At 37.1% G+C, this 26,851-nt stretch overlaps 3 protein-coding genes across 3 annotated transcripts in view; 1 reads left to right on the forward strand and 2 right to left on the reverse strand.

The window, feature by feature from the left end:
- The window catches only part of LOC106076574 (uncharacterized), a 53,264-nt gene that overhangs the window by 19,367 nt on the left and 7,046 nt on the right, over positions 1–26,851 (reverse strand). The window lies entirely within an intron of this gene.
- The window catches only part of LOC106077623 (putative RNA polymerase II subunit B1 CTD phosphatase RPAP2), a 273,180-nt gene that overhangs the window by 8,274 nt on the left and 238,055 nt on the right, over positions 1–26,851 (forward strand). The window lies entirely within an intron of this gene.
- LOC129926324 (proline-rich P65 protein homolog) lies at positions 23,633–24,379 on the reverse strand. The gene has a single exon (XM_056029641.1). The coding sequence runs from the start codon at positions 24,377–24,379 to the stop codon at positions 23,633–23,635; it is 747 nt and encodes a 248-aa protein (XP_055885616.1).

Below are 26,851 nucleotides of genomic sequence, written 5' to 3' on the forward strand. Positions count from 1 at the left end.
GTCTCAGTAGCTCTTCTGAATGACCTATACAACAACCTTTTTTTTTACTAATCTAAGTCTCAGTAGCTCTTCTGAATGACCTATACAACAACCTTTTTTTACTAATCTAAGTCTCAGTAGCTCTTCTGAATGACCTATACAACAACCTTTTCTTTACTAATCTAAGTCTCAGTAGCTCTTCTGAATGACCTATACAACAACCTTTTTTTTACTAATCTAAGTCTCAGTAGCTCTTCTGAATGACCTATACAACAACCTTTTTTTTTACTAATCTAAGTCTCGGTAGCTCTTCTGAATGACCTATACAACAACCTTTTTTTTACTAATCTAAGTCTCGGTAGCTCTTCTGAATGACCTATACAACAACCTTTTTTTTACTAATCTAAGTCTCAGTAGCTCTTCTGAATGACCTATACAACAACCTTTTTTTTACTAATCTAAGTCTCGGTAGCTCTTCTGAATGACCTATACAACAACCTTTTTTTTACTAATCTAAGTCTCGGTAGCTCTTCTGAATGACCTATACAACAACCTTTTTTTTACTAATCTAAGTCTTGGTAGCTCTTCTGAATGACCTATACAACAACCTTTTTTTTACTAATCTAAGTCTCGGTAGCTCTTCTGAATGACCTATACAACAACCTTTTTTTTACTAATCTAAGTCTCAGTAGCTCTTCTGAATGACCTATACAACAACCTTTTTTTTTACTAATCTAAGTCTCGGTAGCTCTTCTGAATGACCTATACAACAACCTTTTTTTTACTAATCTAAGTCTCGGTAGCTCTTCTGAATGACCTATACAACAACCTTTTTTTTACTAATCTAAGTCTCAGTAGCTCTTCTGAATGACCTATACAACAACCTTTTTTTTACTAATCTAAGTCTCGGTAGCTCTTCTGAATGACCTATACAACAACCTTTTTTTTACTAATCTAAGTCTCGGTAGCTCTTCTGAATGACCTATACAACAACCTTTTTTTTACTAATCTAAGTCTTGGTAGCTCTTCTGAATGACCTATACAACAACCTTTTTTTTACTAATCTAAGTCTCGGTAGCTCTTCTGAATGACCTATACAACAACCTTTTTTTACTAATCTAAGTCTCAGTAGCTCTTCTGAATGACCTATACAACAACCTTTCTTTACTAATCTAAGTCTCGGTAGCTCTTCTGAATGACCTATACAACAACCTTTCTTTTACTAATCTAAGTCTCGGTAGCTCTTCTGAATGACCTTTACAACAACCTTTTTTTTACTAATCTAAGTCTCGGTAGCTCTTCTGAATGACCTATACAACAACCTTTTTTTTACTAATCTAAGTCTCGGTAGCACTTCTGAATGACCTATACAACAACCTTTCTTTACTAATCTAAGTCTCGGTAGCTCTTCTGAATGACCTATACAACAACCTTTTTTTTACTAATCTAAGTCTCAGTAGCTCTTCTGAATGACCTATACAACAACCTTTTTTTTACTAATCTAAGTCTCGGTAGCTCTTCTGAATGACCTATACAACAACCTTTTTTTTACTAATCTAAGTCTCAGTAGCTCTTCTGAATGACCTATACAACAACCTTTTTTTTACTAATCTAAGTCTCAGTAGCTCTTCTGAATGAACTATACAACAACCTTTTTTTTTACTAATCTAAGTCTCAGTAGCTCTTCTGAATGACCTATACAACAACCTTTTTTTTACTAATCTAAGTCTCAGTAGCTCTTCTGAATGACCTTTACAACAACCTTTTTTTTTACTAATCTAAGTCTCGGTAGCTCTTCTGAATGACCTATACAACAACCTTTTTTTTACTAATCTAAGTCTCGGTAGCACTTCTGAATGACCTATACAACAACCTTTCTTTACTAATCTAAGTCTCGGTAGCTCTTCTGAATGACCTATACAACAACCTTTTTTTTACTAATCTAAGTCTCAGTAGCTCTTCTGAATGACCTATACAACAACCTTTTTTTTACTAATCTAAGTCTCGGTAGCTCTTCTGAATGACCTATACAACAACCTTTTTTTTACTAATCTAAGTCTCAGTAGCTCTTCTGAATGACCTATACAACAACCTTTTTTTTACTAATCTAAGTCTCAGTAGCTCTTCTGAATGACCTATACAACAACCTTTTTTTTACTAATCTAAGTCTCAGTAGCTCTTCTGAATGACCTATACAACAACCTTTCTTTACTAATCTAAGTCTCGGTAGCTCTTCTGAATGCGTGACATTTCAGATAAAACTATAAACAGATACAAACTTACTGGTAAAGGTGTATTAGACCCGGGGCTAGGTAAACAACTCATTTAGAGATTTTCATTTAGATCCCTCGCAGTTTACACCGAGTCAAATTACCTCGACGATCAAATTGATTCTTGGTTTTAAGAAGCGCCATAACTAAACAAAGACACTGGTGGATTCAATCAATTCAAGATGGAGGCGTAGCATGACAAATACAGATGTCAAGAAATCAATGGTAAAATTTTGAAATCTTTCCGCAAAGCGGATAATGTCAAAGCAATCACTAAGTGTTTGCCCAGAGGCCAAACTGGCACAGGGTAGAAATATTTGGAGGTGCAGAACTTAAGTTGACACTAAATGTGTCAAGTTTAGAAATGAAGTCGGATATTTGATTGCAAAATAGGCAATTGAATTGAGAAATAAAACCGTTCAATCGATATAGTCTTTTTCTTTTCAGTTCTAAACTGCATCTTTTATAAAACACTATCTATAAGTTTAAGAAATACAATTATACAAGAAATAAGCTTACATGCATAGACATAATCAAGCAAACTATAATAAATAAATCCTTTTTTTTAAAAAAAAAAAAGCTTATCTAAAGGGGAAAGAACTCTACGCTTAAAACTATATCTAATAATAAAGTACAAGTTAATTTTCGTATTCGATATTAAACAAAAAAATGTTTGACCAATCAGGAGTATTTGTTCATTGATTCATGTTTTTTATGTACAATAAATAATTGTTTGAAGTATTCACTTGATAGGAGAATGCGTGAAGGAGACATAGCGTTAACAATTTTTTAAGGGGACTAAACCGAACAAATTTAGCCATATATGTGAATACTGAAGAATTAATTTATCTTGTTGCTATTTTACAAACTTTTAGCGGCCCCCGAAAGGGAAAAGACGCTATTAGATTTGTGTGGTCTGTCTGTCCGTCTGTCCGTCCGTAGATCTCGTAAACTAGAAAGATGTTGAAAATCCGACATCATAGTATTTTAGAACATTCAAAGTTCTGATGCAACGGCTACTTTTTTTCTTTTCTGAGAGCGAAAAATCTAGTTTTTTAAATCAATTATGTAAGCAGTTTTTTCATAAAAATACACCATATTTACAACTATTAACTATTAATAGTAACAAACACTGGAGGCTATTTAGTAAGTTCTACCATACTAATTATTACATTTGCAAAAAAAAAAAAATTTATTTTTTTTAAAGAGAAAAAAATCTAATTACTATGCATATAAGTAGAACACAATTTAAAACAACAATTAATAAGTAGTTTTTCATATTATCGCGTGAACGGCAGCACCACGCCACCACAATGAAACACAATGAAACACGTAACTAAAGAAAATTTTTAATTTTTTTCTTGAGGCTTTGAATAAGAGATTGACCCTTTACAAAACAATTATATAAATTAGATACTCATTATAAGACATCAGTTAGGCCAGGTTTACATGTAACTTCACATTCACTTTCAACTATCACTTGGTCTGCTGAACCGTTGGGGCATCACACAAGATCTGTCAACCTTCTTTCTCCATTCGTCTCTGTTGTTTGCCTTTGATTGAATTTTATTCTGATAATCTTTCTGATAATATTAAAAGCTGCCTTTTTATCTGCCTGGGCGGACCACTTCGGGGGCCGATTTTGAGTTTGTGTTTCCACACAAACTATCTTTGTAACCTTGTTTTTTTTTTATTGATTCATGCTTTGTCTACGACTATGAATAAATGTGCGAAGTTTCAACTTTATCCGAGAATGTGTGTTGGAGAAATAACGTGTACACACTTTTTACCAGACAGACAGACAGACAGGCAGAGTGAGTTGCTATAAGCTTTGTATATATATGTTACTTGTTCTAAAAATATTTTTTTATGCAATGAAACAAAATATTTAAAAAAATGGCATAAAGAACAGAGACGAAAGGAACTAAAAAGAGACCAACTAAGGTTGGGACACTAATTAGGAACAGAAGGAATAGACATAGTGTTAAAAAGGGAAAGGCTTTTAGCTTTATAGTACACAAGGAATGGAGGGAGCATTAAGTATGGATTGATATAAAGAATTGTCAAGAAGCTAAAAACAACTAGGGAAATAAGGAGAGACTCACATAGAGACAAAGAGAGAACGTCTACTTACTACTACGTAATGGTTGCCTTGGGCAGGGCTCCAGTTTTCTACAAGGGCTTATTAAATCTGTAGGCAACTCTCTGGCTTGATCATGATAACTAGTCTATTAAGCCTAAAGGAAAATCTCTCTCTCTCTCTTATTTTTTTCTCCATCACACATGTGTGCACAAATACACACTATGGGCTTTCTTTAGGAAGTAAAGAAAATCTGGAGTTTATTTATGTATATGTATTCTAGATATATGTGTATTAATACTGTGGATGTTTCTTTGCCTCGTCTAACTGGCATCTCTTCCACTCGCCCACAGCTCAAAAAATGAAAGGTAGACAACTTGGTTAATAGAGCGGATACAAGGGAAAAGGGAACAAAACAACAAAGACCAGACGTAGCGATTCATTTAATTGGATTTAAAAAATAAAATTGTGACATTTCCCATTCTATGCTTATATTATACTTGAAAAAACAACAATCACATTTTCGTAATACTTGCCCATGAGCTAGACTATTATATTTAACAGAACACTTGCCCATGAGCTAGACTATTATATTTAACAGAACACTTGCCCATGAGCTAGACTATTATATTTAACAGAACACTTGCCCATAAGCTAGACTATTATATTTAACAGAACACTTGCCCATGAGTTGGACTATTATATTTAACAGAACACTTGCCCATAAGCTAGACTATTATATTTAACAGAACACTTGCCCATGAGCTAGACTATTATATTTAACAGAACACTTGCCCATAAGCTAGACTATTATATTTAACAGAACACTTGCCCATGAGTTAGACTATTATATTTAACAGAACACTTGCCCATGAGCTAGACTATTATATTTAACAGAACACTTGCCCATAAGCTAGACTATTATATTTAACAGAACACTTGCCCATGAGCTAGACTATTATATTTAACAGAACACTTGCCCATAAGCTAGACTATTATATTTAACAGAACACTTGCCCATGAGTTAGACTATTATATTTAACAGAACACTTGCCCATGAGTTGGACTATTATATTTAACAGAACACTTGCCCATGAGTTGGACTATTATATTTAACAGAACACTTGCCCATGAGCTAGACTATTATATTTAACAGAACACTTGCCCATGAGTTAGACTATTATATTTAACAGAACACTTGCCCATGAGCTAGACTATTATATTTAACAGAACACTTGCCCATGAGTTAGACTATTATATTTAACAGAATACTTGCCCATGAGTTAGACTATTATATTTAACAGAACACTTGCCCATGAGTTGGACTATTATATTTAACAGAACACTTGCCCATGAGTTGGACTATTATATTTAACAGAACACTTGCCCATGAGCTAGACTATTATATTTAACAGAACACTTGCCCATAAGCTAGACTATTATATTTAACAGAACACTTGCCCATGAGCTAGACTATTATATTTAACAGAACACTTGCCCATGAGCTAGACTATTATATTTAACAGAACACTTGCCCATGAGTTGGACTATTATATTTAACAGAACACTTGCCCATGAGTTGGATGAGTGTTTCTCAAGCTGTCACTAGTGACTCCCTCCAGAGCACAAAGTCCCTACATGCATTCCCCTTTTTTCCCCTCCCAATCCAGCAATGAGACACACTCGTCCACACTCTTTGAATTTCTCAGCTTTGATGATGGTCTCCTGGCCTGTACAATAACAATACACTATTAATGCCAATAAACAGAGCGCATGTCAATTAAGTTTAAATATGAAGAGTAAGGGTAGGTCGATGCCAGTGTGAGAGACCTTCAGGGAGTAGCACATGTACGTTTAATATGACCTTGTTCAAGATCTTCATCGTGTTCAGGTAGATTACTTGTAGGGACTCTGTTTTCTTTTTGCAAAAGACGTCCACACACACAGTACTAAGACGATACATCATCGGAATAAACTAGATCTTACATTTTGTTCAACCCTACCTTCAGCTCTTACACTAGCTGACCTTACATTGGATCTAACCAAATCTTTTGTTACCGCTGCCACCAAGTTAATTATATTAAAATATTAAGCACTTAACTCTTATGCTAGTTTCTAACTGACAAAATCAATTGTTTATTTGGACGCCATTCTGGGTAACAACTGGATAACAAGGGACGTTACTCCTAGATGCTGAGTAGCCCAACCTATATAATGCACATATTTCAACGCTAACACCAGCTGACCTTACATTTTTCAACCCTACCTTCAACTCTAACACCAGCTGACCTTACATTTTTCAACCCCACCTTCAACTCTAACACTAGCTGACCTTAAAAATTTTACTCAATCTGTAATGATGTTGTTTTTTTAATATACAGAATACTTGATTAGCTACCGACAGGTCATCAATACTCCAGGCCCATCATATAATTCTATAAAAAGCTGACCCCACAAAATAAAGTAGAAAAATCGATTTCAGAGTTCTCGTTTTAATCATCTTTTTTTAAAAGTCATTCTATTCTAGTTTAGATCTCATAATTAAAAGTACATTAGTACTCATTGGCATGTCATGTCAAATGTATGGGCTTAAAACTAAAAGGTATAATTATTTAAGGTCAATGACAAATATCTACAGGGGACGTAATTCCATTGAATTGAGCAGACATTGGAGCAGAACGTCTAATGGCAAACTTTCATTTTATTCTGTTTTGTTTTTTTTTTAAATAGAGAATTAATTTGGAATGGAAATACTGTCACGCTTTACGTTTATTGTGTCACATGAGCCTGTAGTCCAATGATTTTTCTTTGTGGTGATTCTACCAACTACACAATGGTTGTGTGGCCAGCACAAATGCAAGCCTAAGTGACTTTCTGAAGTAAATACCAGGGAGTCCACAGAGCAATTCGAATTAGCAAAGTCGCTACAAATTAACTCTGTTACGAAAATTCACTCAGTCACGACACATTGTGCTCTATCATGACACATTGGCTCTGCCATTACACAATGTATGTCACTACAGATAAGCAATGCCACTACAAATAAACTCTACAGATTAGCTCTGTCACGACACATTTAGCTCTGTCACTACACATTGGATGGCTGCCTGGTCGTGCGGTTTGCGCGCTGGACAGTCGTTTGGATTTACCGATGATCCCGGGTTCAAACCCTGCCAACTCCCAATCCCCCGTCGTCCTGAGGGAGGTTTGGACTAGGAAGTAAATAATCTTCAACTCTAAAGGAACATCGGAAACATGTAAAACATTAGCTCTGTCAGTACACAATAGCTCTGTCACTACACATTAGCCCTGTCAGTGCACATTAGCTCTGTCAGTACAGATTAGTCCTGTTAATACACATTAGTACACATTTGTCATAGGCTCTTTCATTCCAATCACATTGATGAAATCAAACTAAAATTGTTTAAAACTATTGTTCTCACAAAGCATTTGAAAATTAAACAAAACCCCAAAATTTGTCGAATGATTATCGTGTATCTGTTCTGTAAAACTCCGTACTTGTAAGGATGCCTACAAGCTGAAAGTTAAAATTATATAATTAACTTTATAGAAACCTGCTTTGTCAATATACGCAGATTGCCTCAAGCAAGATAATTCGCCAACAGAATGCATACACTCGCCTGTTGCATGCCACACAACTCAACCAGATAACAAGATCTTCTGATCCCCCCTCCCCCACCTTTTTGTTTTTGCTCTCCCACATCCTCCCTCTCTTATCAAAACATGACAGGAACTAGCCGCCCCCTCTCTCCAGGGGAAGCACATTACTTCTGTCCTAGTTATTGATACGTGTAATTATTGACGTCACACATGACAGACGTGCATGGTGGAAGGTACTAACTGGTAGACTTGGTCAATCATTCACAGGAAGTACGTCAGGTAAGGTAAATCATTGATATGGAGTCACACACTCTTTGATGTAGAGTATTTCGGATTTGGCGTTAGTTTTGAGCCTCTAGTATCTAGTATCTATTCTGACGTAATGTTTACGTTGAAGACGACAAGCATTGTGTACAGTCAAGAGTTGTTACATCATACATTCCGAGAGTTTAAGTTGAATACTTCAGATAATTGGAATAATTTGTTGCTAGTCTGTAGCTCAATCACGTCAGTGCGCACGCTCGTGAAGTCGAAGTTCGTTTTTCCGGCAGAGTAGAAAGTGGAGGAGTTGCCTTTCTTTACTACATTTTTTTGTTGTTTATAATTTATTATTGACTGGTTTAAGACTTTTTTTTTTGTCTCAGCAGATCTATTAAAGATATGTTGGTGTGCACCGTCTAGTTCACCTTTTAAATCCTACAATTCATTGGCTAGTTGATTTAAAACTGTTTCAAGTCCGAATATTAACGATGGCATTACGTGAACAACATAACAATCAACTCTTTACCCAACTAATGTCAGGTATCAGAGTTAGGTGGACCAACACTTGACCGCTCGACCATCACTCTCTTCCGACTTTTTTTTTTTTCTCCCCCTGCAAATTATTTCTATTTTTGTGTGACTATTTTCTGCACTTTTTCTTATTTTTGCTAATCCGACTTTTACTTATAAGAGTTCCATTATGGTTGTTATCTATTTTGTCTGTAAATCTAGCCGATATATCTTCATGTTGTTCATTTCTTCCCGAGTGTCAGCTCCATTTCCTTATAAAGTCAATATGTATCTTCATGTTGTTCATTTCTTCCCGAGTGTCAGCTCCATTTCCTTATAAAGTCAATATGTATCTTCATGTTGTTCATTTCTTCCCGAGTGTCAGCTCCATTTCCTTATAAAGTCAATATGTATCTTCAAGTTGTTCATTTCTTCCCGAGTGTCAGCTCCATTTCCTTATAAAGTCAATATGTATCTTCATGTTGTTCATTTCTTCCCGAGTGTCAGCTCCATTTCCTTATAAAGTCAATATGTATCTTCATGTTGTTCATTTCTTCCCGAGTGTCAGCTCCATTTCCTTATAAAGTCAATATGTATCTTCATGTTGTTCATTTCTTCCCGAGTGTCAGCTCCATTTCCTGATGAAGTCAATATGTATCTTCATGTTGTTCATTTCTTCCCGAGTGTCAGCTCCATTTCCTGATGAAGTCAATATGTATCTTCATGTTTTGTACTTTTTCATATCTCTGTCCCTTTCCCTTAGAGTAAAGTTAATGTACGCACACTTGACAATCCCTGATATTGGGATGCTGGGGAAAGAAACTTTATTACTGAAAGGGCCCCATCAGGACTCCGCTTTTGGGGGACCGCTTTGAACCCAACGATTTTATGCGTTCTGAGCGGCTGAAAGACATTACTCAAGCAGAAGCGCTGAGCGTAGGTGTCCATGACATCATTAAACATGCATTGGTGGGTTTGAAACTTTAAAAGCTACATTTTGGTAGTCACATGTCATTCTAAAACTAAAGGACGCGTGGGGAAACGTTTCATCCCTCCCCATACAAGCTGATCATTGATTACAGTTAGGCTTCTGTAGCGAGGCCTCAGTGACTCAGGTTTGTCGTGGAAGCAAATCCTCCGGTTCCACTACTTGTCATCTCTTTCAACTCTGTCAACTAGATCTCGTTCATATTATTGAACCTACAGTTTCCACAGATCATCACATAACTGTGTTTAGCGCAGCTACACCTCGCTTGCAAATGCCATGATAAACTTATATGAACGTGACCAATCAATTCGGTTCGGTAAGCATGTCTACTACCGGCAATGCTACGGCACAGTAGCGCCTAGTTGTGGGAGGGCACTGCCCAGGAAACATAGCAAACCAAAAGTATAGCCCTAAGAACTCTTTTGTGTGTGTGTGTTATTGGTGCAAAGCTGTTGTCCATTTCGTGGCCACATAAATAAAAAAGAAAATCTCGGAGGCCTGAAGCCATGCGCTGTGGCATACTTTACAAACGCATCCTGGTCTTTTGTGGCAATCTTCAAAGCAAATCATGTGGCTCTGGAAAAACAAAGCGAGAGATCTGTAGACAGGAGCCAACGTCATAGCTGACAACCCTATACAAATATTATGGCAGGTTTAATATTTTGAAACAAGAAAAACAATACAAATCTTGTTTAAAAAGACAATACCTCCTTTATACAGCTTATAGAGCGATTGTTTTTCTCTTAATAACTAATGAATTTTAGATTAAAAAAAAACATTAGTAACCCACCTCATTTCCCCTTCCCTTCTCCCCGAGAAAGACTCCTGGTTAAGCGAATGTATAGATCTACGACACTTAATACTATTCCAATGCTAGGCCTTTAAATCTAGAGTTACAAGACGATGCGCCAAATTGTCCTGAACTATTCAACTCTTCAATCAATAAAGCCTTACATTCGGAAATTCCCGAACGAGTCCTTTCAAGAACGTGATAGCGCGAGCACGTTGCCCTGCCTCATCGTGGCGCTCGCATTAGAGGAAGTAGCTAGGCTAAATGGGTAGCAACACAAGACTCCCGTGGGTATGCCCACGGGTAGACGAGAGTCCACCCATTGCACGGGCGGGGTTGTAAAAAAGTCCCCACGAACACGTCCCACATCCATGCGCTATTCCTCAAAGGGACCGTTACATAAATGGCGGGTCCCGCACAGCTAGCTTGGTACAACGAAGGAAAATGGCGGAGGCTCCCGGTGCCCTCGGCCTTCGGCCATGTGCAGCCAAGCATGCGTCGGGAGCCAAAGGCATTGGAAACAGCAATGTTTTACATAGGCATTGACTCGGCTCTCTCTCAAACAGAACTGTGTTCTCACAGGTTTTTTTTTTTTTTACTGTTTGGCGTCCAAACAGGTTTTTTTTCAAACTTAGGGCTCGATGAGCCTTCGGTTCAGCCTTTGGACATCAACAAGAACGCGATAGTCCTTTCAAAAATAAATGTTGGATCTAGATCTATACCTGGTTCTCTAGCCAAATTTAAATATATTCCCTCTTTTACTTTTATACAATTTACAATTCTAAAGATCAAACTAGAGTTTTCCCAGTGTTTTTCCCATCGATATACATCAACTAATAAATTTCTAGGAAAATCGTTAGAGCCGTTCTTGAGATCCGTGTCCAGGTTCCTCCATGAAGTTATGACTTGAGTAGATGTACTGTAAAAAAACAACCAGAACTACAACATGTATGTGCTATGATGGTTTAATATTGGATCCGATCTTTGATATATCACAGAGTTTTTATTTCAGGTGTTTATTAATTCTTGATGAAGTGGGCGAATCCGTGCCATATTCCAGTGAATTATTAATACTAGTACGATGAGATTTCAATGTTTCTTCTGGAAGTCGTCTGCTAGTGTTATCTACACTCACTCGCTTTGTTACCTCCATCTCCAATCGCTTTCCTGGTCAGCGTGATCATGGGGGTTAAGGCTAAGTTACTGAAATTACAACATGGCCGCATTTGACGTCTGCAATGATCGTGTCGACGTGATTGCAGACATTGAGCAATAACAATGGCTAAGAGACAACAGAAATGGAAAAGAAAAAGAGAAGAATCATGACTTCGCGTCTGCATGAAATGAAAAATGTACAGCTTATCAAAACTCTTTTTTTTATTTATTGAAAACATGATTACCAACAAGACAAAACTATAAAACTAACACACTCTGTCAGTTGTCGTTGTAGACATGCTTTTGAAAAGTCATCAGCAAGGTGACAGTTTTGATAGTTAAACAGAAACATTCGCAGTGGCGTAGCTAGAAATTAGCCATCAATAGGGGCCTTGACCTCTTTGGGGCCCCTGCATTTTGCGTAATAATAATATTTAATGTAAAAAACACTCATGTGTGGGCCCTATCAAGTTGGGACCCGGGGGATTTTCCAATTCTCTCCTCCCTCTCCCACACTACCTACGCCTCTGAACAATAGCCTATCAAAAGTAAAAAAAAAAGCCCAAGCACTAGTCCTAGATCTAATAGGCTTGTGACTTCATTACCAGGTGAAAAAAAAAAGTGGAAATATGGTGTGGTGATTTGATGGGGAAAAAAATAGAATTGAATACAAAAAAAATGAAGAATTATCCTTTTGAAATATTTTAGTAAAAGTTATTGAAACAAAACATAATTTAATCACTAGAGGATAGAGACAAGTCTATTTATAGACGTATTTATTGGGTGTCAAGTAAACATGGGAAGTGACACGATACTCCAGTGCAGTGAAATGGCCGTATGGCACTTTGAAACCGCCATGTCTTGTCGTTGAACTCCGCGGTCGCCATACTGCGCCTTGGACTTTGTGGCGTACGTGACTAAAAGCATGTTTTCAAAATATTTGTTTTTCTTATTCATGTTTAGATAATCCTTCCGAATAGAATATTATTCCATCCTAGCCCCTGAGTGGTTAGGCTCTTGGCTACCTAACCTGGGGTCCTGGGTTCCAAACTCAGTGAGGACTGGGATTTTTAACTTCGTGATTTTTAGGGCGCCCCTAACTCCACCCAAATCTTTTGGGGAAAGTAAAGGTTGTTGGTCATTGTGCTGGCCACATGACACCATGCTCGTTAGCCGTTGACCAAAGAAACAGATGGCCTAAACATCGTCTGCTCTATAGAGTGCAAGGTCTGAAAGGGAGACTCTCTACTTCTACATCCCAGCCCAAACCTCCCGCAGGATGGCGAGGGATGATGGCAGGCAAGGTTCGAACCCGGGACTATCACGACGACACTCCGAAGCGCATACCACACGAGCATGCAGCCATCCACTAGACGAGCTTTTTTTTGTCACAAGAGATGAACCAATCTCAAAGCATTAATATGAAGTGAACTAGAATAGCTAGATACAGTACGGTTAAAATCTCGGCCAATTGGGAAACTACAACGACACATTATTTTTTGTTACTTCGGGTAGCCTAAGTACTAACCCTTACTACGGCAAGCGACTTAAATCTCGAGAGCTTCCTTAAACTAGTGACATTTCTTTTAGTAATAGCAAATATGAAGGTAATTATTTATTTTAATAGAGAACTATAGACTCTAACTAGACAGTGTGTGGTGGTGTGGATCGGGTGACAGTTTTCCTCTTGATAGCAAAGACTACCAAACACAAAGATTCTTTGCTGGGAATCTCGATGGTCTTGTGGTCAATTTACCTGGTCCAGTGGTCCTGTGGTCCAGTGGTCCTGTGCTGCTGCTAGGCGGAGATGTCCATTCGGAAGGTCCTTTATTCACGTCACGGTCGAGACTTCCATTATTTCACTATATTTTTAATCGCCTTTTTATTATAGAGCTGTCTTTATATATGTGATATGCATGCATCATTCATTGTTTAACTCATAGATTCACATTTGTAATTAAAGAAGAGTTTAACATTTCCATGTATTCCAGCAATCTCCGGATTCGAAATAAAGGATTTATATCGTACGTTTAAAAGTAATACAAAAATGTTTAAAAATAAATGTCTACTTTATACTAAAAAAATTAAACTATAATAAAAAAAAATGGCAATGACATGGATAGGGATGGAACTCACGACATTCACTTCATTAGCGCGACACTATATCAACTGAGCTTTTCAGCCATTTTACTATATGCAAAAATTTAGCTTTAAATAAATGATTCCATTTTATTACGTTTTGACCGAATTCCAACTTTTGACCAATTATAGTAGAAATTATTTTTTAAAATCTGTCATGTAGCCAAACTAAGGAGGTGAGATGGTTGAGTGAAGAATTAATTGTTTCATTTCGGGATCTTTAAGGCGCCTCATAGTCCCCTCCCCCAGCTTTAATGCCTAATGGGTACCTGACATTAGTTGGGCAAAAATAAAGGCGGTTGTTCGTTGTGCTGGCCACATGACACCCTCGTTAACCGTGGGCCACAGAATCATCTGCCCCATAGATCGCAAGGTCTGAAAGGGCGGAGAACTTTACTTTACTTGGTCAAACTCACCAAAGACCATCTGTCATTTTGGAAAGCTTAAGCCATGAATAGATTACAGCAATAGATTTCATTGGATACCTGGCAACTCTATTCCTATTTATACTCAACGTATACAGACCTGATTCTAGGTGACACTAAGCCGTTGCTCGCCAACACTTTATTTCATAGTAAAGCGTCAGTTGTCAGATGAGATTCCAGTCATGACACGACAGAGGTATTTGCCCATATCACGTCATCACACAGTTATCCTGACCCCACCCCAACCTTTTTTTTTATCCTCTCTATGTCTTGGTTAAGATCTCAGAGCACTAGGCATACATTCTACGTCAGCACAGTCAGCCATTTTCCAGACCACTATAAAATAAGAATATTGACGATAGTCAATTTATCAATTCAGTTTTTAGCTAGGTTCCTCGGTGTTGCCAACTTGGAGTTTGATTTTCGGCGCCATATTTTATTCCACATTTTCTTTCAATAATAATTGTATTAATAGTAATGTTGTTTTGTATTACATGTTTTGTTTCGTCCATCCCTTGTCTCAGCAAACCTAAACTTTCATTTCAAACTTAGCGTTTATGTTTAGGCTATCTATATATATAATTCTCTTCGTGTCTCAAGAGTTTAGACAAGAAGTAAAGAAAAGATCACTCTTTTATTTCTGCAAGTCGGACTAGAGTAACCCTACGTAACCCGTCACAAAATAGCAGGGCCGGACTTAACCGTTGTGACCAAGAAGTCATGGAAAGATCACTCTTTTTTATTTCTACCCAATGAAAAATAGAGGGGGGGGGGAGAACAAGTAATCTACTTTGTATTCACCCGTCACTAAATAGCAGGACCAGACTCAACCGTTGTGGGGCCATATGCGAAACGGATTTCGTGGGGCCAAGTTTGGGTGGGATACGGATAATAATAAGTAGGTTGCATTGGCCTAAGGTTGTTGCAATAATTTCGTGTCATGGCGTGTGTATCAAATACAACAGTTACACCTGCACGCTGGTTTTCAGTTTTGGCTGCTTAATTATAAGCGTTGCGTTGTGTTGTGTATTGGCCAGTATATGGATATTGTTAACTGTATTTTTTTTCAGAATTATTTACTTCCAGATTAAAGTTTTATGAAGAAACAAGAAAAACATTAAAAAAGCTTATAAGAAGTGTCATTCTATCAGTCATGTAATTACATTTTTAAGAGATGTAGACCAACAGCAATCTGTGCGATTAATAATATTTTTTATTTTGTTTTTATTTAGCGCTATTTCATGCTTTTAGATTTCTCAATACTCTCTGACCCTATCACTTATCCCAATACTCTCTGACCCTATCAAGTCTCAATACTCTCTGATCCTATCACTTATCTCAATACTCTCTGACCCTATCACTTGTCTCAATACTCTCTGACCCTATCACTTATCTGGATCAGTTTGGAAAATGGGTGGGGTGGGAAAGAAAGACATGGAGATCATGATTGATTTTATCGTAATTGGTTTTTGAAAGCTCGCAGCTCACGCTTCCTCGGGCCGAGGTGCTAACCACTCTGCTGCTAGTGAGGTAGATATGACAAGAGAAGATTTTATAGTATTTTGTTTGTTTCAATTTAGAGAGGCACCAATAAAGGGGACTAATTCAGCTTATACCACCACTTCATTCAAGTACAATTTCTTTCCCTTGATACCAAACAAAATAAGAGAGACAAAGAGAATGAAAGAAAGAGAGACAAATAGAGTGAGAGAGAAAGAGAGAGAGAAAGACAAAGAGAGATAGGGGCAAAGAGAGAGAGGCAAAGAGAGAAAGAGAAAGAAAGAGAAAGAGAGAGAAAGAAAGAGAAACAAAGAAAGATTAAAAGATAGATAGATTGATTAATGGAGAGTCTCATCTGTAAAAATAAATGGCAAATTATCTTTAATTCTGAACAAAAAAGATGTAAGATAATATACAAAAGAAAAAAAATCCAAATGTCTCGTTGTAAATATAGATTCTACACTAGTGTAAAAATAATTCACCTTAAAAAAAACCTTATCCCTTGATCTGTGTGGCGTTTGATATGCGCCTCACGGCTATGAGATCACACTCTGCTGAGTTCCCTATAAGATTTCCACTAAAAATCGAGATCTATCAATTACAAGTGATGTTAAAATGTTACCCATATTATACAGAGAGAGAGAGAGAGAGAGAGAGAGAGAGAGAGAGAGAATGTGGTTGGGGAGGTGAGTCATTCAAGTAAGAAGATTGCGTATAATGATCAGTCAGTGAGTTTTTAAGTCACTACTTACAGTCATGATAATTTTCTTTTTAAATCTTATTGTGTTGTCAAGGATTGTGTGCTTACATAGAAGGGCGCTTGCTTTTGACGGTCGTTGACATGTAGCACCACATTGCTGGTAGACAAATCAACCACTGTAGGGGCTGTCTATCTGAACGAATAGACTGGACTCCAGTAACCACTGTAGGGGCTGTCTATCTGAACGAATAGACTGGACTCGAGTAACCACTGTAGGGGCTGTCTATCTGAACGAATAGACTGGACTCGAGTAACCACTGTAGGGGCTGTCTATCTGAACGAATAGACTGGACTCGAGTAACCACTGTAGGGGCTGTCTATCTGAACGAATAGACTGGACTCGAGTAACCACTGTAGGGGCTGTCTATCTGAACGAATAGACTGGACTCGAGTAACCACTGTAGGGGCTGTCTATCTGAACGAATAGACTGGACTCCAGTAACCACTGTAGGGGCTGTCTATCTGAACGAATAGACTGGACTCGAGTAACCACTGTAGGGGCTGTCTATCTGAACGAATAGACTGGACTCGAGTAACCACTGTAGGGGCTGTCTATCTGAACGAATAGACTGGACTCCAGTAACCACTGTAGGGGCTGTCTATCTGAATGAATAGACTGGACTCGAGTAACCACTGTAGGGGCTGTCTATCTGAACGAATAGACTGGACTCGAGTAACCACTGTAGGGGCTGTCTATCTGAATGAATAGACTGGACTCGAGTAACCACTGTAGGGGCTGTCTATCTGAACGAATAGACTGGACTCGAGTAACCACTGTAGGGGCTGTCTATCTGAACGAATAGACTGGACTCGAGTAACCAGTGTAGGGGCTGTCTATCTGAACGAATAGACTGGACTCGAGTAACGTCTTTGTGAACAATAGTAAATAGAACTTTTAGTAGAATAGAGACACAATGAAGTTGATATGAGATCAGATAAATGTAGCAGACTTAAGTAATAATATTTTTTAACAAAATCAAACTCACTACAAAAACACAATCTTTCAGTCTCACGTTCTGGAGTCGTCTCTCTTAATTAAGACCAAATGACGACAATGCCACCTATGTTGCATCATTCACACCCAATCACTAACCTTTTCCCACCGTCACCATAGAACACACACACATACTCCATCCATAACAGTGGAGTTTTTTTTTTCTTGTTCTTAAAGTACATGATAATTAATTGACCTTTATAAACATTGTTAAGAGATGTCTCCTAATGCCGAACTTCAACACAGGAGAATACTTCTTAAATGACAAATCTCTAACATAAACAGCCACGATCTATTGATACTGAGAGTGTTCAAGTCAGATGTCATTGAATTTAATCTCATCCAGGGGATTTTTTTAAAGTTCAATAAAATAATTTGCTAATGAAAATGTATTTTAAACCTAGATCTAGTTGTTTAATAACTAAAAGAAATGAAAAATATGTTTACAGGTACAAATGTATAGCCTATATGGTGATAAAAGTTAAACCATTACACAACGTGAAACAAAGCATGCTACATTTTAAAGACAACTATGTCACTGCAATATGAAATGTGTACAAATGAACCTCTTCGGCAATTAATGGATCCAAGAATTAGTTGTTTATATCTACACTAAAAGATCATACAACAGAATATAAGAATGACTGCAAATGCCCCAATCTAGACTCAGTTGATAGTTACATTATAATATTTTATCAGACAGAATAATTTTCGTTGTTAATTGTCTATCTAGTGAGTACACATATTTATTTTAGGGATAAATATATGCGAGACCGAGCTCTAGATAGCACAGCTTTTAAACTAACACTTTAAAGAATCATTTGACGTTTAAGATCTTCTTGTTACAAATATCCCACATCAAAATAAATTATTTTTGTTATGGCCTCCTTCAGTCGCGAATCAATGAATAGCTGAGCATTAGCTATGGTCAGATGTTGTCCACATAGCAGTTTCCCCCCGCTCCACTCGCTGATTGAAACAAAATGACCAGTGCCCTAACAGCGTTGACGTTGTGTTCTGCGAATTGCCGAAGGGTTGCCGGCTTCTGAGTTATCCTAACAATTGACTCCCTAATCCTTTCCCATGTTTGGGTATAGCTGAAAGGTAGTAGATGTTTGAATTCAGAGTTTTCCTTCTCTAAGGCTGGTAGCCAGCCTAGGTTAACGAGACCATCCTGCCCGATACTTACTGGTTTAAGCGTCAATTACTCGCAATGCCCACTACTATATGAAAACAGTTTGGCGGACCCAATATCTGAGCCACATGTGAAGGCCAGGGGTTGGACTGGTTGTCAGATTCTAATTGAGAGGCATATGCCATTGGAATTATTTATAGGTAATGTAGCACTCATGGTCATTTTCGTAAATAACAACTTTATGGAACCATATCTACACCTACTTATAACATTGGATAATATAGACAGAGTGATGGAAGGACTGGATATAGTCATCTGATAACAAACTCAAATTATTCTTCGTGTATTAACTTTAAAAAAAACGTTACTAGGTGATGCATGAAGCGGGAAGAATTGTTTTCACTAGCCTAGATAAAGAAACATATCAAATTATTATCAGGAAAAAAAACCTCTTTTATCGATTTTCTTCTCATTCTAGTAAAGTACATAAAAATCAGCAAATGATGTTTTGAATTAAAAAGAAATAGAAGTAGAAATGTTTTTTTTCCTGCTTTCAAGAAACTTAAAAAAAAAAAAAAACGTCAAGAGTTTACAAAAAGAAGGTGTTTTTTTTAAGACTTTAATTTTAATTTCACCATCTTAAGGACAAGTGATATTGAACTTTAATAGGACTAGTAATAACAAGATATACAAATGAAGAACTATAAGCTTAACTATTCTATAATAAAACTTTTTGTGTACGGAACTACCACAAAGATACCACAATCTCCCTCACCTTGGACAGCTTTTTTTTCTCCAAATTTTTTCATGAACTATTATATACCCAAATATGTCCTGCAGTTATTCCAAATAGCTCCACAATATATTTCAAACATGTCCAACATGTAGTCTTATTTACAAAAGTTCAACTATATTTTCCAGATAGGACTATCATGAATTCTCGATAAGTAAATTAAAACAGTTCGCCAAACCCAATATCTGAGCTACGCGTGAAGGCCAGGATTACAGACCACTATGTATTTCCAGCAAGTCCATTATGTACTCACAGCAAGTCCTCTATGTACTCACAGCAAGTCCATTATGTACTCCCAGCAAGTCCATTATGTACTCACAGCAAGTCCTCTATGTACTCACAGCAAGTCCATTATGTACTCACAGCAAGTCCATTATGTACTCACAGCAAGTCCATTATGTACTCACAGCAAGTCCTCTATGTACTCACAGCAAGTCCTCTATGTACTCAAAGCAAGTCCATTATGTACTCACAGCAAGTCCATTATGTACTCACAGCAAGTCCATTATGTACTCACAGCAAGTCCATTATGTACTCACAGCAAGTCCATTATGTACTCCCAGCAAGTCCATTATGTACTCACAGCAAGTCCTCTATGTACTCACAGCAAGTCCTCTACGTACTCACAGCAAGTCCATTATGTACTCACAGCAAGTCCATTATGTACTCACAGCAAGTCCTCTATGTACTCACAGCAAGTCCTCTATATATTCACAGCAAGTCCTCTATGTACTCACAGCAAGTCCATTATGTACTCACAGCAAGTCCTCTATGTACTCCCAGCAAGTCCATTATGTACTCACAGCAAGTCCATTATGTACTCACAGCAAGTCCATTATGTACTCACAGCAAGTCCATTATGTACTCACAGCAAGTCCTCTATGTACTCACAGCAAGTCCTCTATGTACTCACAGCAAGTCCATTATGTACTCACAGCAACTCCATTATGTACTCACAGCAAGTCCATTATGTACTCACAGCAAGTCCTCTATGTACTCAAAGCAAGTCCATTATGTACTCACAGCAAGTCCATTGTGTACTCACAGCAAGTCCATTATGTACTCACAGCAAGTCCATTATGTACTCACAGCAAGTCCTCTATGTACTCACAGCAAGTCCATTATGTACTCACAGCAAGTCCTCTATGTACTCACAGCAAGTCCATTATGTACTCACAGCAAGTCCTCTATGTACTCAAAGCAAGTCCATTATGTACTCACAGCAAGTCCATTGTGTACTCACAGCAAGTCCATTATGTACTCACAGCAAGTCCATTATGTACTCACAGCAAGTCCTCTATGTACTCAAAGCAAGTCTTCTATGTACTCCCATCAAGTCCATTGTGTACTCAAAGCAAGTCCTCTATGTACTCCCAGCAAGTCCATTATGTTCTCCCAGCAAGTCCATTATGTACTCACAGCAAGTCCATTATGTACTCAAAGCAAGTCCATTATGTACTCACAGCAAGTCCTCTATGTACTCACAGCAAGTCCTCTATGTACTCCCAGCAAGTTCTCCAAACATTCCCAACTGGTCCATCATGTACTTTAATAGGTACACCATATACTCTGTACACATTGTTCAAGCTAATAGGTACACCATATACTCTGTACACATTGTTCAAGCTGATATGAGTTTTAATTCTCATTTTTACTTAGAGTAATGATGAACATATTCTGACACAGTTTCCAAGATCTAATTCATTAAGAGAGAATAAGAGAGAAAGAACAACATATATGAATCACGATGTGGATCTATTCATTGATGTTATAAAGGAAATAGTATAAATCAAGGTGATTTCATACTCGCAATAAATTGCCCTGTGATTGTGTGTGTGTGTTGGGGGGGGGGGGGGCTATGGTTCTTTCCAATTCCATTCAAAATGTTGCTGCTCTGAAAGTTTCTCAAAGTGAAAAGTCTACTTCACTCCTCCTCCATTCTTGCTTTGAAAAAAATCGTTTTTTTTTTCTTTAGCTGTCGTTAGTCATTTTTTTTCTCTTGTCTGGAAGACGTTCTGACGTCATTGATGATACCGTGACACTGACTTGAAGACGGTCTGCCCTATCAATCTGTCTCGCAGACTGAAAGCCTGAGTTATGAGTGAATGATGAAGTTAACTTTGGAACACATTGACATCTAAATTATAGAGTTTAGCTTGGAGCTATGCGACTTTTCTTCGTGCGCTATGGATGGCTGTACAGTGTTTGGAACTGACTTCAAGACACTAGGACAAACATATTTATATGTAGACTTAGAACACAGCCAGTGGAGAGTGGAGGAAGAACATTGAATGATGTCTGGGAAATATTTTTCTAAACTTAGAATTTTAAACAATATCAATATGAAAACAAAACGAAAAACAACCTTGTAATTACAAATCAACTGAGTCAAACAACGCCAACATTTACAAATCAACTGAGTCAAACAACGCCAACACTTACAAATCAACTGAGTCAAACAACGCCAACACTTACAAATCAACTGAGTCAAACAACGCCAACACTTACAAATCAACTGAGTCAAACAACGCCAACACTTACAAATCAACTGAGTCAAACAACGCCAACACTTACAAATCAACTGAGTCAAACAACGCCAACACTTACAAATCAACTGAGTCAAACAACGCCAACACTTACAAATCAACTGAGTCAAACAACGCCAACACTTACAAATCAACTGAGTCAAACAACGCCAACACTTACAAATCAGCTGAGTCAAACAACGCCAACACTTACAAATCAACTGAGTCAAACAACGCCAACACTTACAAATCAACTGAGTCAAACAACGCCAACACTTACAAATCAACTGAGTCAAACAACGCCAACACTTACAAATCAACTGAGTCAAACAACGCCAACACTTACAAATCAACTGAGTCAAACAACGCCAACACTTACAAATCAACTGAGTCAAACAACGCCAACACTTACAAATCAACTGAGTCAAACAACGCCAACACTTACAAATCAACTGAGTCAAACAACGCCAACACTTACAAATCAGCTGAGTCAAACAACGCCAACACTTACAAATCAACTGAGTCAAACAACGCCAACACTTACAAATCAACTGAGTCAAACAACGCCAACACTTACAAATCAACTGAGTCAAACAACGCCAACACTTACAAATCAACTGAGTCAAACAACGCCAACACTTACAAATCAACTGAGTCAAACAACGCCAACACTTACAAATCAACTGAGTCAAACAACGCCAACACTTACAAATCAGCTGAGTCAAACAACGCCAACACTTACAAATCAACTGAGTCAAACAACGCCAACACTTACAAATCAACTGAGTCAAACAACGCCAACACTTACAAATCAACTGAGTCAAACAACGCCAACACTTACAAATCAACTGAGTCAAACAACGCCAACACTTACAAATCAACTGAGTCAAACAACGCCAACACTTACAAATCAACTGAGTCAAACAACGCCAACTACGCCTAGAGATTTGACCAAAAAGAGACAAAAAAATTGTTGGTGATAAAAGTAGCTATAATGCTGCTCTCATTTTAAGTAGAAATGAGGCAAAATTTTCAGACGCCTTAAAAAATGATAGACTTTAACTATCCCATTAATTAATGTAAGAACTAGATCCAATAGTTTCAAATGGTTTCAGGTTAATTTTGATTTTATATTTTACCATTTTGTTGATATGGCCCGCAACTCGCGTGTCGAAAGTTAAAAAGGCCCGCAGGTCAAATTAGGTTGAGCATCACTGCTCTAGAACATTGGACCTAGGCCCGATATACTTTAACAATGAAAACTCATGCACATATTTTTCGTCTGTCTCTTCCATTTTTTTTATTCCTAGTAGGATATGAAACAATATCAATCTTGATTTTTGATCGATAACATTTGAGACCCTGTATTTCCAGTGATACCATAAAGCAGAGGTTCTCAAACTTTTTTTGACCCAGGGATCCCTTTATATTGTCAAAACTTGCCCATGGACCCCTAAGTGAAAAAGCTACATAAATGCATATTCCTGTGGCATTTTACGTCTCTACAGAGGATCTTTTCCCTTTGCAAGTTCTTGTGTGTCTAAAGAGGCCAATCCTTGATGCACAACTGCATATTATATAAGTAACAAATGTAGAACAAAAAAATCACTATGTAGAAGGAGTGTTTACTGAAATTATAACTTTTGTTTGAAATAAAATTTTAAAAAATGAGCCTGATTAGATTTTATGAGTGTATTTATGCCCGGCTCAACGAAGACACATTTCAAGTCGGTTTCTTTTGTTTATGATGAAGTTCATTAAGGCAACGATTTCACGTTGTACCGAATAAGAAGACATTAAAGCATTCAACAACTTCTTCATTATGACCCATAATGTAAGATTTAAATTTGGAATATGTTTTTGTAACCAGAGTTGATGATATTCTTGTTTAAATCTTCGTTTCACTTCCTGGTTAGTGTCTATTTCAGTAAGCTGCTCCTGGTTAGTGTCTATTTCAGTAAGCTGCTCCTGGTTAGTGTCTATTTCAGTAAGCTGCTCCTGGTTAGTGTCTATTTCAGTAAGCTGCTCCTGGTTAGTGTCTATTTCAGTAAGCTGCTCCTGGTTAGTGTCTATTTCAGTAAGCTGCTCCTGGTTAGTGTCTATTTCAGTAAGCTGCTCCTGGTTAGTGTCTATTTCAGTAAGCTGCTCCTCGTTAGTGTCTATTTCAGTAAGCTGCTCCTCGTTAGTGTCTATTTCAGTAAGCTGCTCCTGGTTAGTGTCTATTTCAGTAAGCTGCTCCTGGTTAGTGTCTATTTCAGTAAGCTGCTCCTCGTTAGTGTCTATTTCAGTAAGCTGCTCCTCGTTAGTGTCTATTTCAGTAAGCTGCTCCTGGTTAGTGTCTATTTCAGTAAGCTGCTCCTGGTTAGTGTCTATTTCAGTAAGCTGCTCCTCGTTAGTGTCTATTTCAGTAAGCTGCTCCTCGTTAGTGTCTATTTCAGTAAGCTGCTCCTGCATTAGAATAGAGTTATCTGTGATTCGGATCTGAATTTGTCCACTTTGAAAAGGGTTCAAGACCCAGTCAGAAATATCCAAGTGAAAAATGTTTTAAAATCTTTTGTTAAGGCCGTCATAGAAAAGTACGTAATAGACATATTAAACAGTTGTTAGGGGCAAATGGATTATTATTCAAATTATCCGATAGGATAAGCTGGCTTATAGTGAAGAATTTATTTTAATTTCTTCTTTCTGCGGACCACAGTTTGAGAAACTCTGCCATCAAGGTCACCGAATTCTATATCACAAAATAAAAACCATTCTTAATCATCCGAATGTCTTTAAGTATAATAAAATTCTCATGCACTTTGCAATCGCACAGGATCATTTCCGAATAGTATTAAGCCCGAACAATGAAAACGAGTCTCCTCTACCTCGCTAGCTTAAAAGAGATAATATAATTTGGTACTTTTGATTATTAAGGTTATATTAACTTACTCAATCTGTCTGTCTGGTAAAAAGTTTCAACACGTTATTTCTACAACACCCATTCTCGGATCAAGTTGAAACTTTGCATAATTATTCATTGTTAAAGACAATACATGAATCAATTTTTAATAATAACCAATTAGTCAATTAATTACTATTAATTAATTATTTTTATACCGACAAGGGATATTGATTCTTCAGTATTCAGAGATGTGGATAAATATTTAGGGTTTTGTCACCTTAGATAACTGTACACTTTATGTCTCTAACACCAACCCTTCTCGGATCAAATTGAAGCCTAACATAACTTGAGACATTAAAAAAACAGCTACCCCATGAATTATTAGTAATTAATTAATTAGTTAGATATCTCAAAAGATAAATAAATCTTACAGTATTGAGATATATTGCTTTAAACGTAGCGATCACGAATGTTCTGCGATCTTGTGTAATCTCGACGCCCTGGCCTACATATTGTTAAACTCGCTTAAAAAGGGGCTTAGAATTATTTGTTAATCTTCAAGAACATATCATTGCAATTTCATCCCCCCAACAGACTATTTACTACAACATAGATATAATATATAAAACAAGGTCACAAAGACATTTTTTGTGGAAACACAAACTCATAATCGGCCCCCGAAGTGGTCCACCCAGGTAGGTAAAAAGGCAGGTTTCAATATTTTCAGAAAGAATATCAGAATGAAAATTCTATCAAAGGCAAATGACAGAGAACAATGGAGAAAGAAGGTTGACAGATCTTCTGTGGTGCCCCAACGGTGCAGCAGACCAAGGGATAGGTGAAAGTGAAGGTTAAGTACAATGTGAACCTGACCTAACTGATGTCATATAATGATTATCTAATTGATTTAATTGTTTTGTAAAGGGAAAATAATCCTTTAGTTAAATGTTCTATTCTATAGCAGATGTACTGCAGTTCACGCGATAATATGAATAACTACTTATTAATTGTTGTTTTAAATTATGTTCCACTTATATGCATATCAAATAGATTTTTTCTCTTAAAAAAAGTTGTTGTTTTTTTTGTAATTTTAGTTGTTAGTATCACAGAACTTACTTAACATAGCAATACATTTATAAAAAAAATATTTTTTAGAAAAAAAAAAGTAAAACCGTTTGCATAAATGTTTTGCGTCTATTCCCCTTTCGGGGGCAGCTAATAACTACAAAAGATATTTGGAATAAAAATTAAAAAATTAGAATTAAATCTATTTATGTTACACATTGGTTTAGAAGCACGTGTCTGGAAAGACAACAAATGAGAATTATCATTGCAAAAATAACTTCTAAATGTCCAAGCATTGAGTCAACTAGTACTACTGTAGACATTGTCACTGACAAATAAGTAAATAATAAATAAAAGCTTCGCGAAATGAAAAATTGTAACATTTGACTGTAACTATAGGCATTGATTTATGCTACTTTAATAACATTGACATTTGAAGTTTTGTATTAAATTGATTTATTTATAGAGCATTGTTTCAACGTTATTTAGTCCTAGTGTTTTACTTTTCAAGACCCCATTTGCAACTGAAGCTCTAGGGTATTGCTACAGACTTGGTAATTCAGTCTGTGAATACATTATGGATAGCTTGAAAGACGGGTGAGGGTAGTCAGTCTTGTCTGCAATTGAAACGTGTTAGATAATTAGATTATTGCAGGACTGTTATTGGAATATAATCGAATTAAAGAGACATTTTGTATGAACTTTAATTTCTTTTTTCAATTTTAGTATAGGAACATTACCCCGAAATTTTACCTCCTCCCCCCCCCCCCCCCATCCGGCTATGCCCATGCTTACAACAAGCACTATTGCAATGAAAAAAATGAAAAACACGCAATTTTTGTCATCATTGACTACACACTACAGTACCATAGGCCTACATGTGTACGTCTGGCCAAGCTGTTGAAATCAGTCGGACTCACAGTTCATTAATTTTTTGGCCAAGGAGGGTGTAGATTTTTTTTTAGAGTCTGATATCC

Source organism: Biomphalaria glabrata, chromosome 5 (assembly GCF_947242115.1).
Source record: "Biomphalaria glabrata chromosome 5, xgBioGlab47.1, whole genome shotgun sequence".
NCBI lineage: Eukaryota > Metazoa > Mollusca > Gastropoda > Planorbidae > Biomphalaria > Biomphalaria glabrata.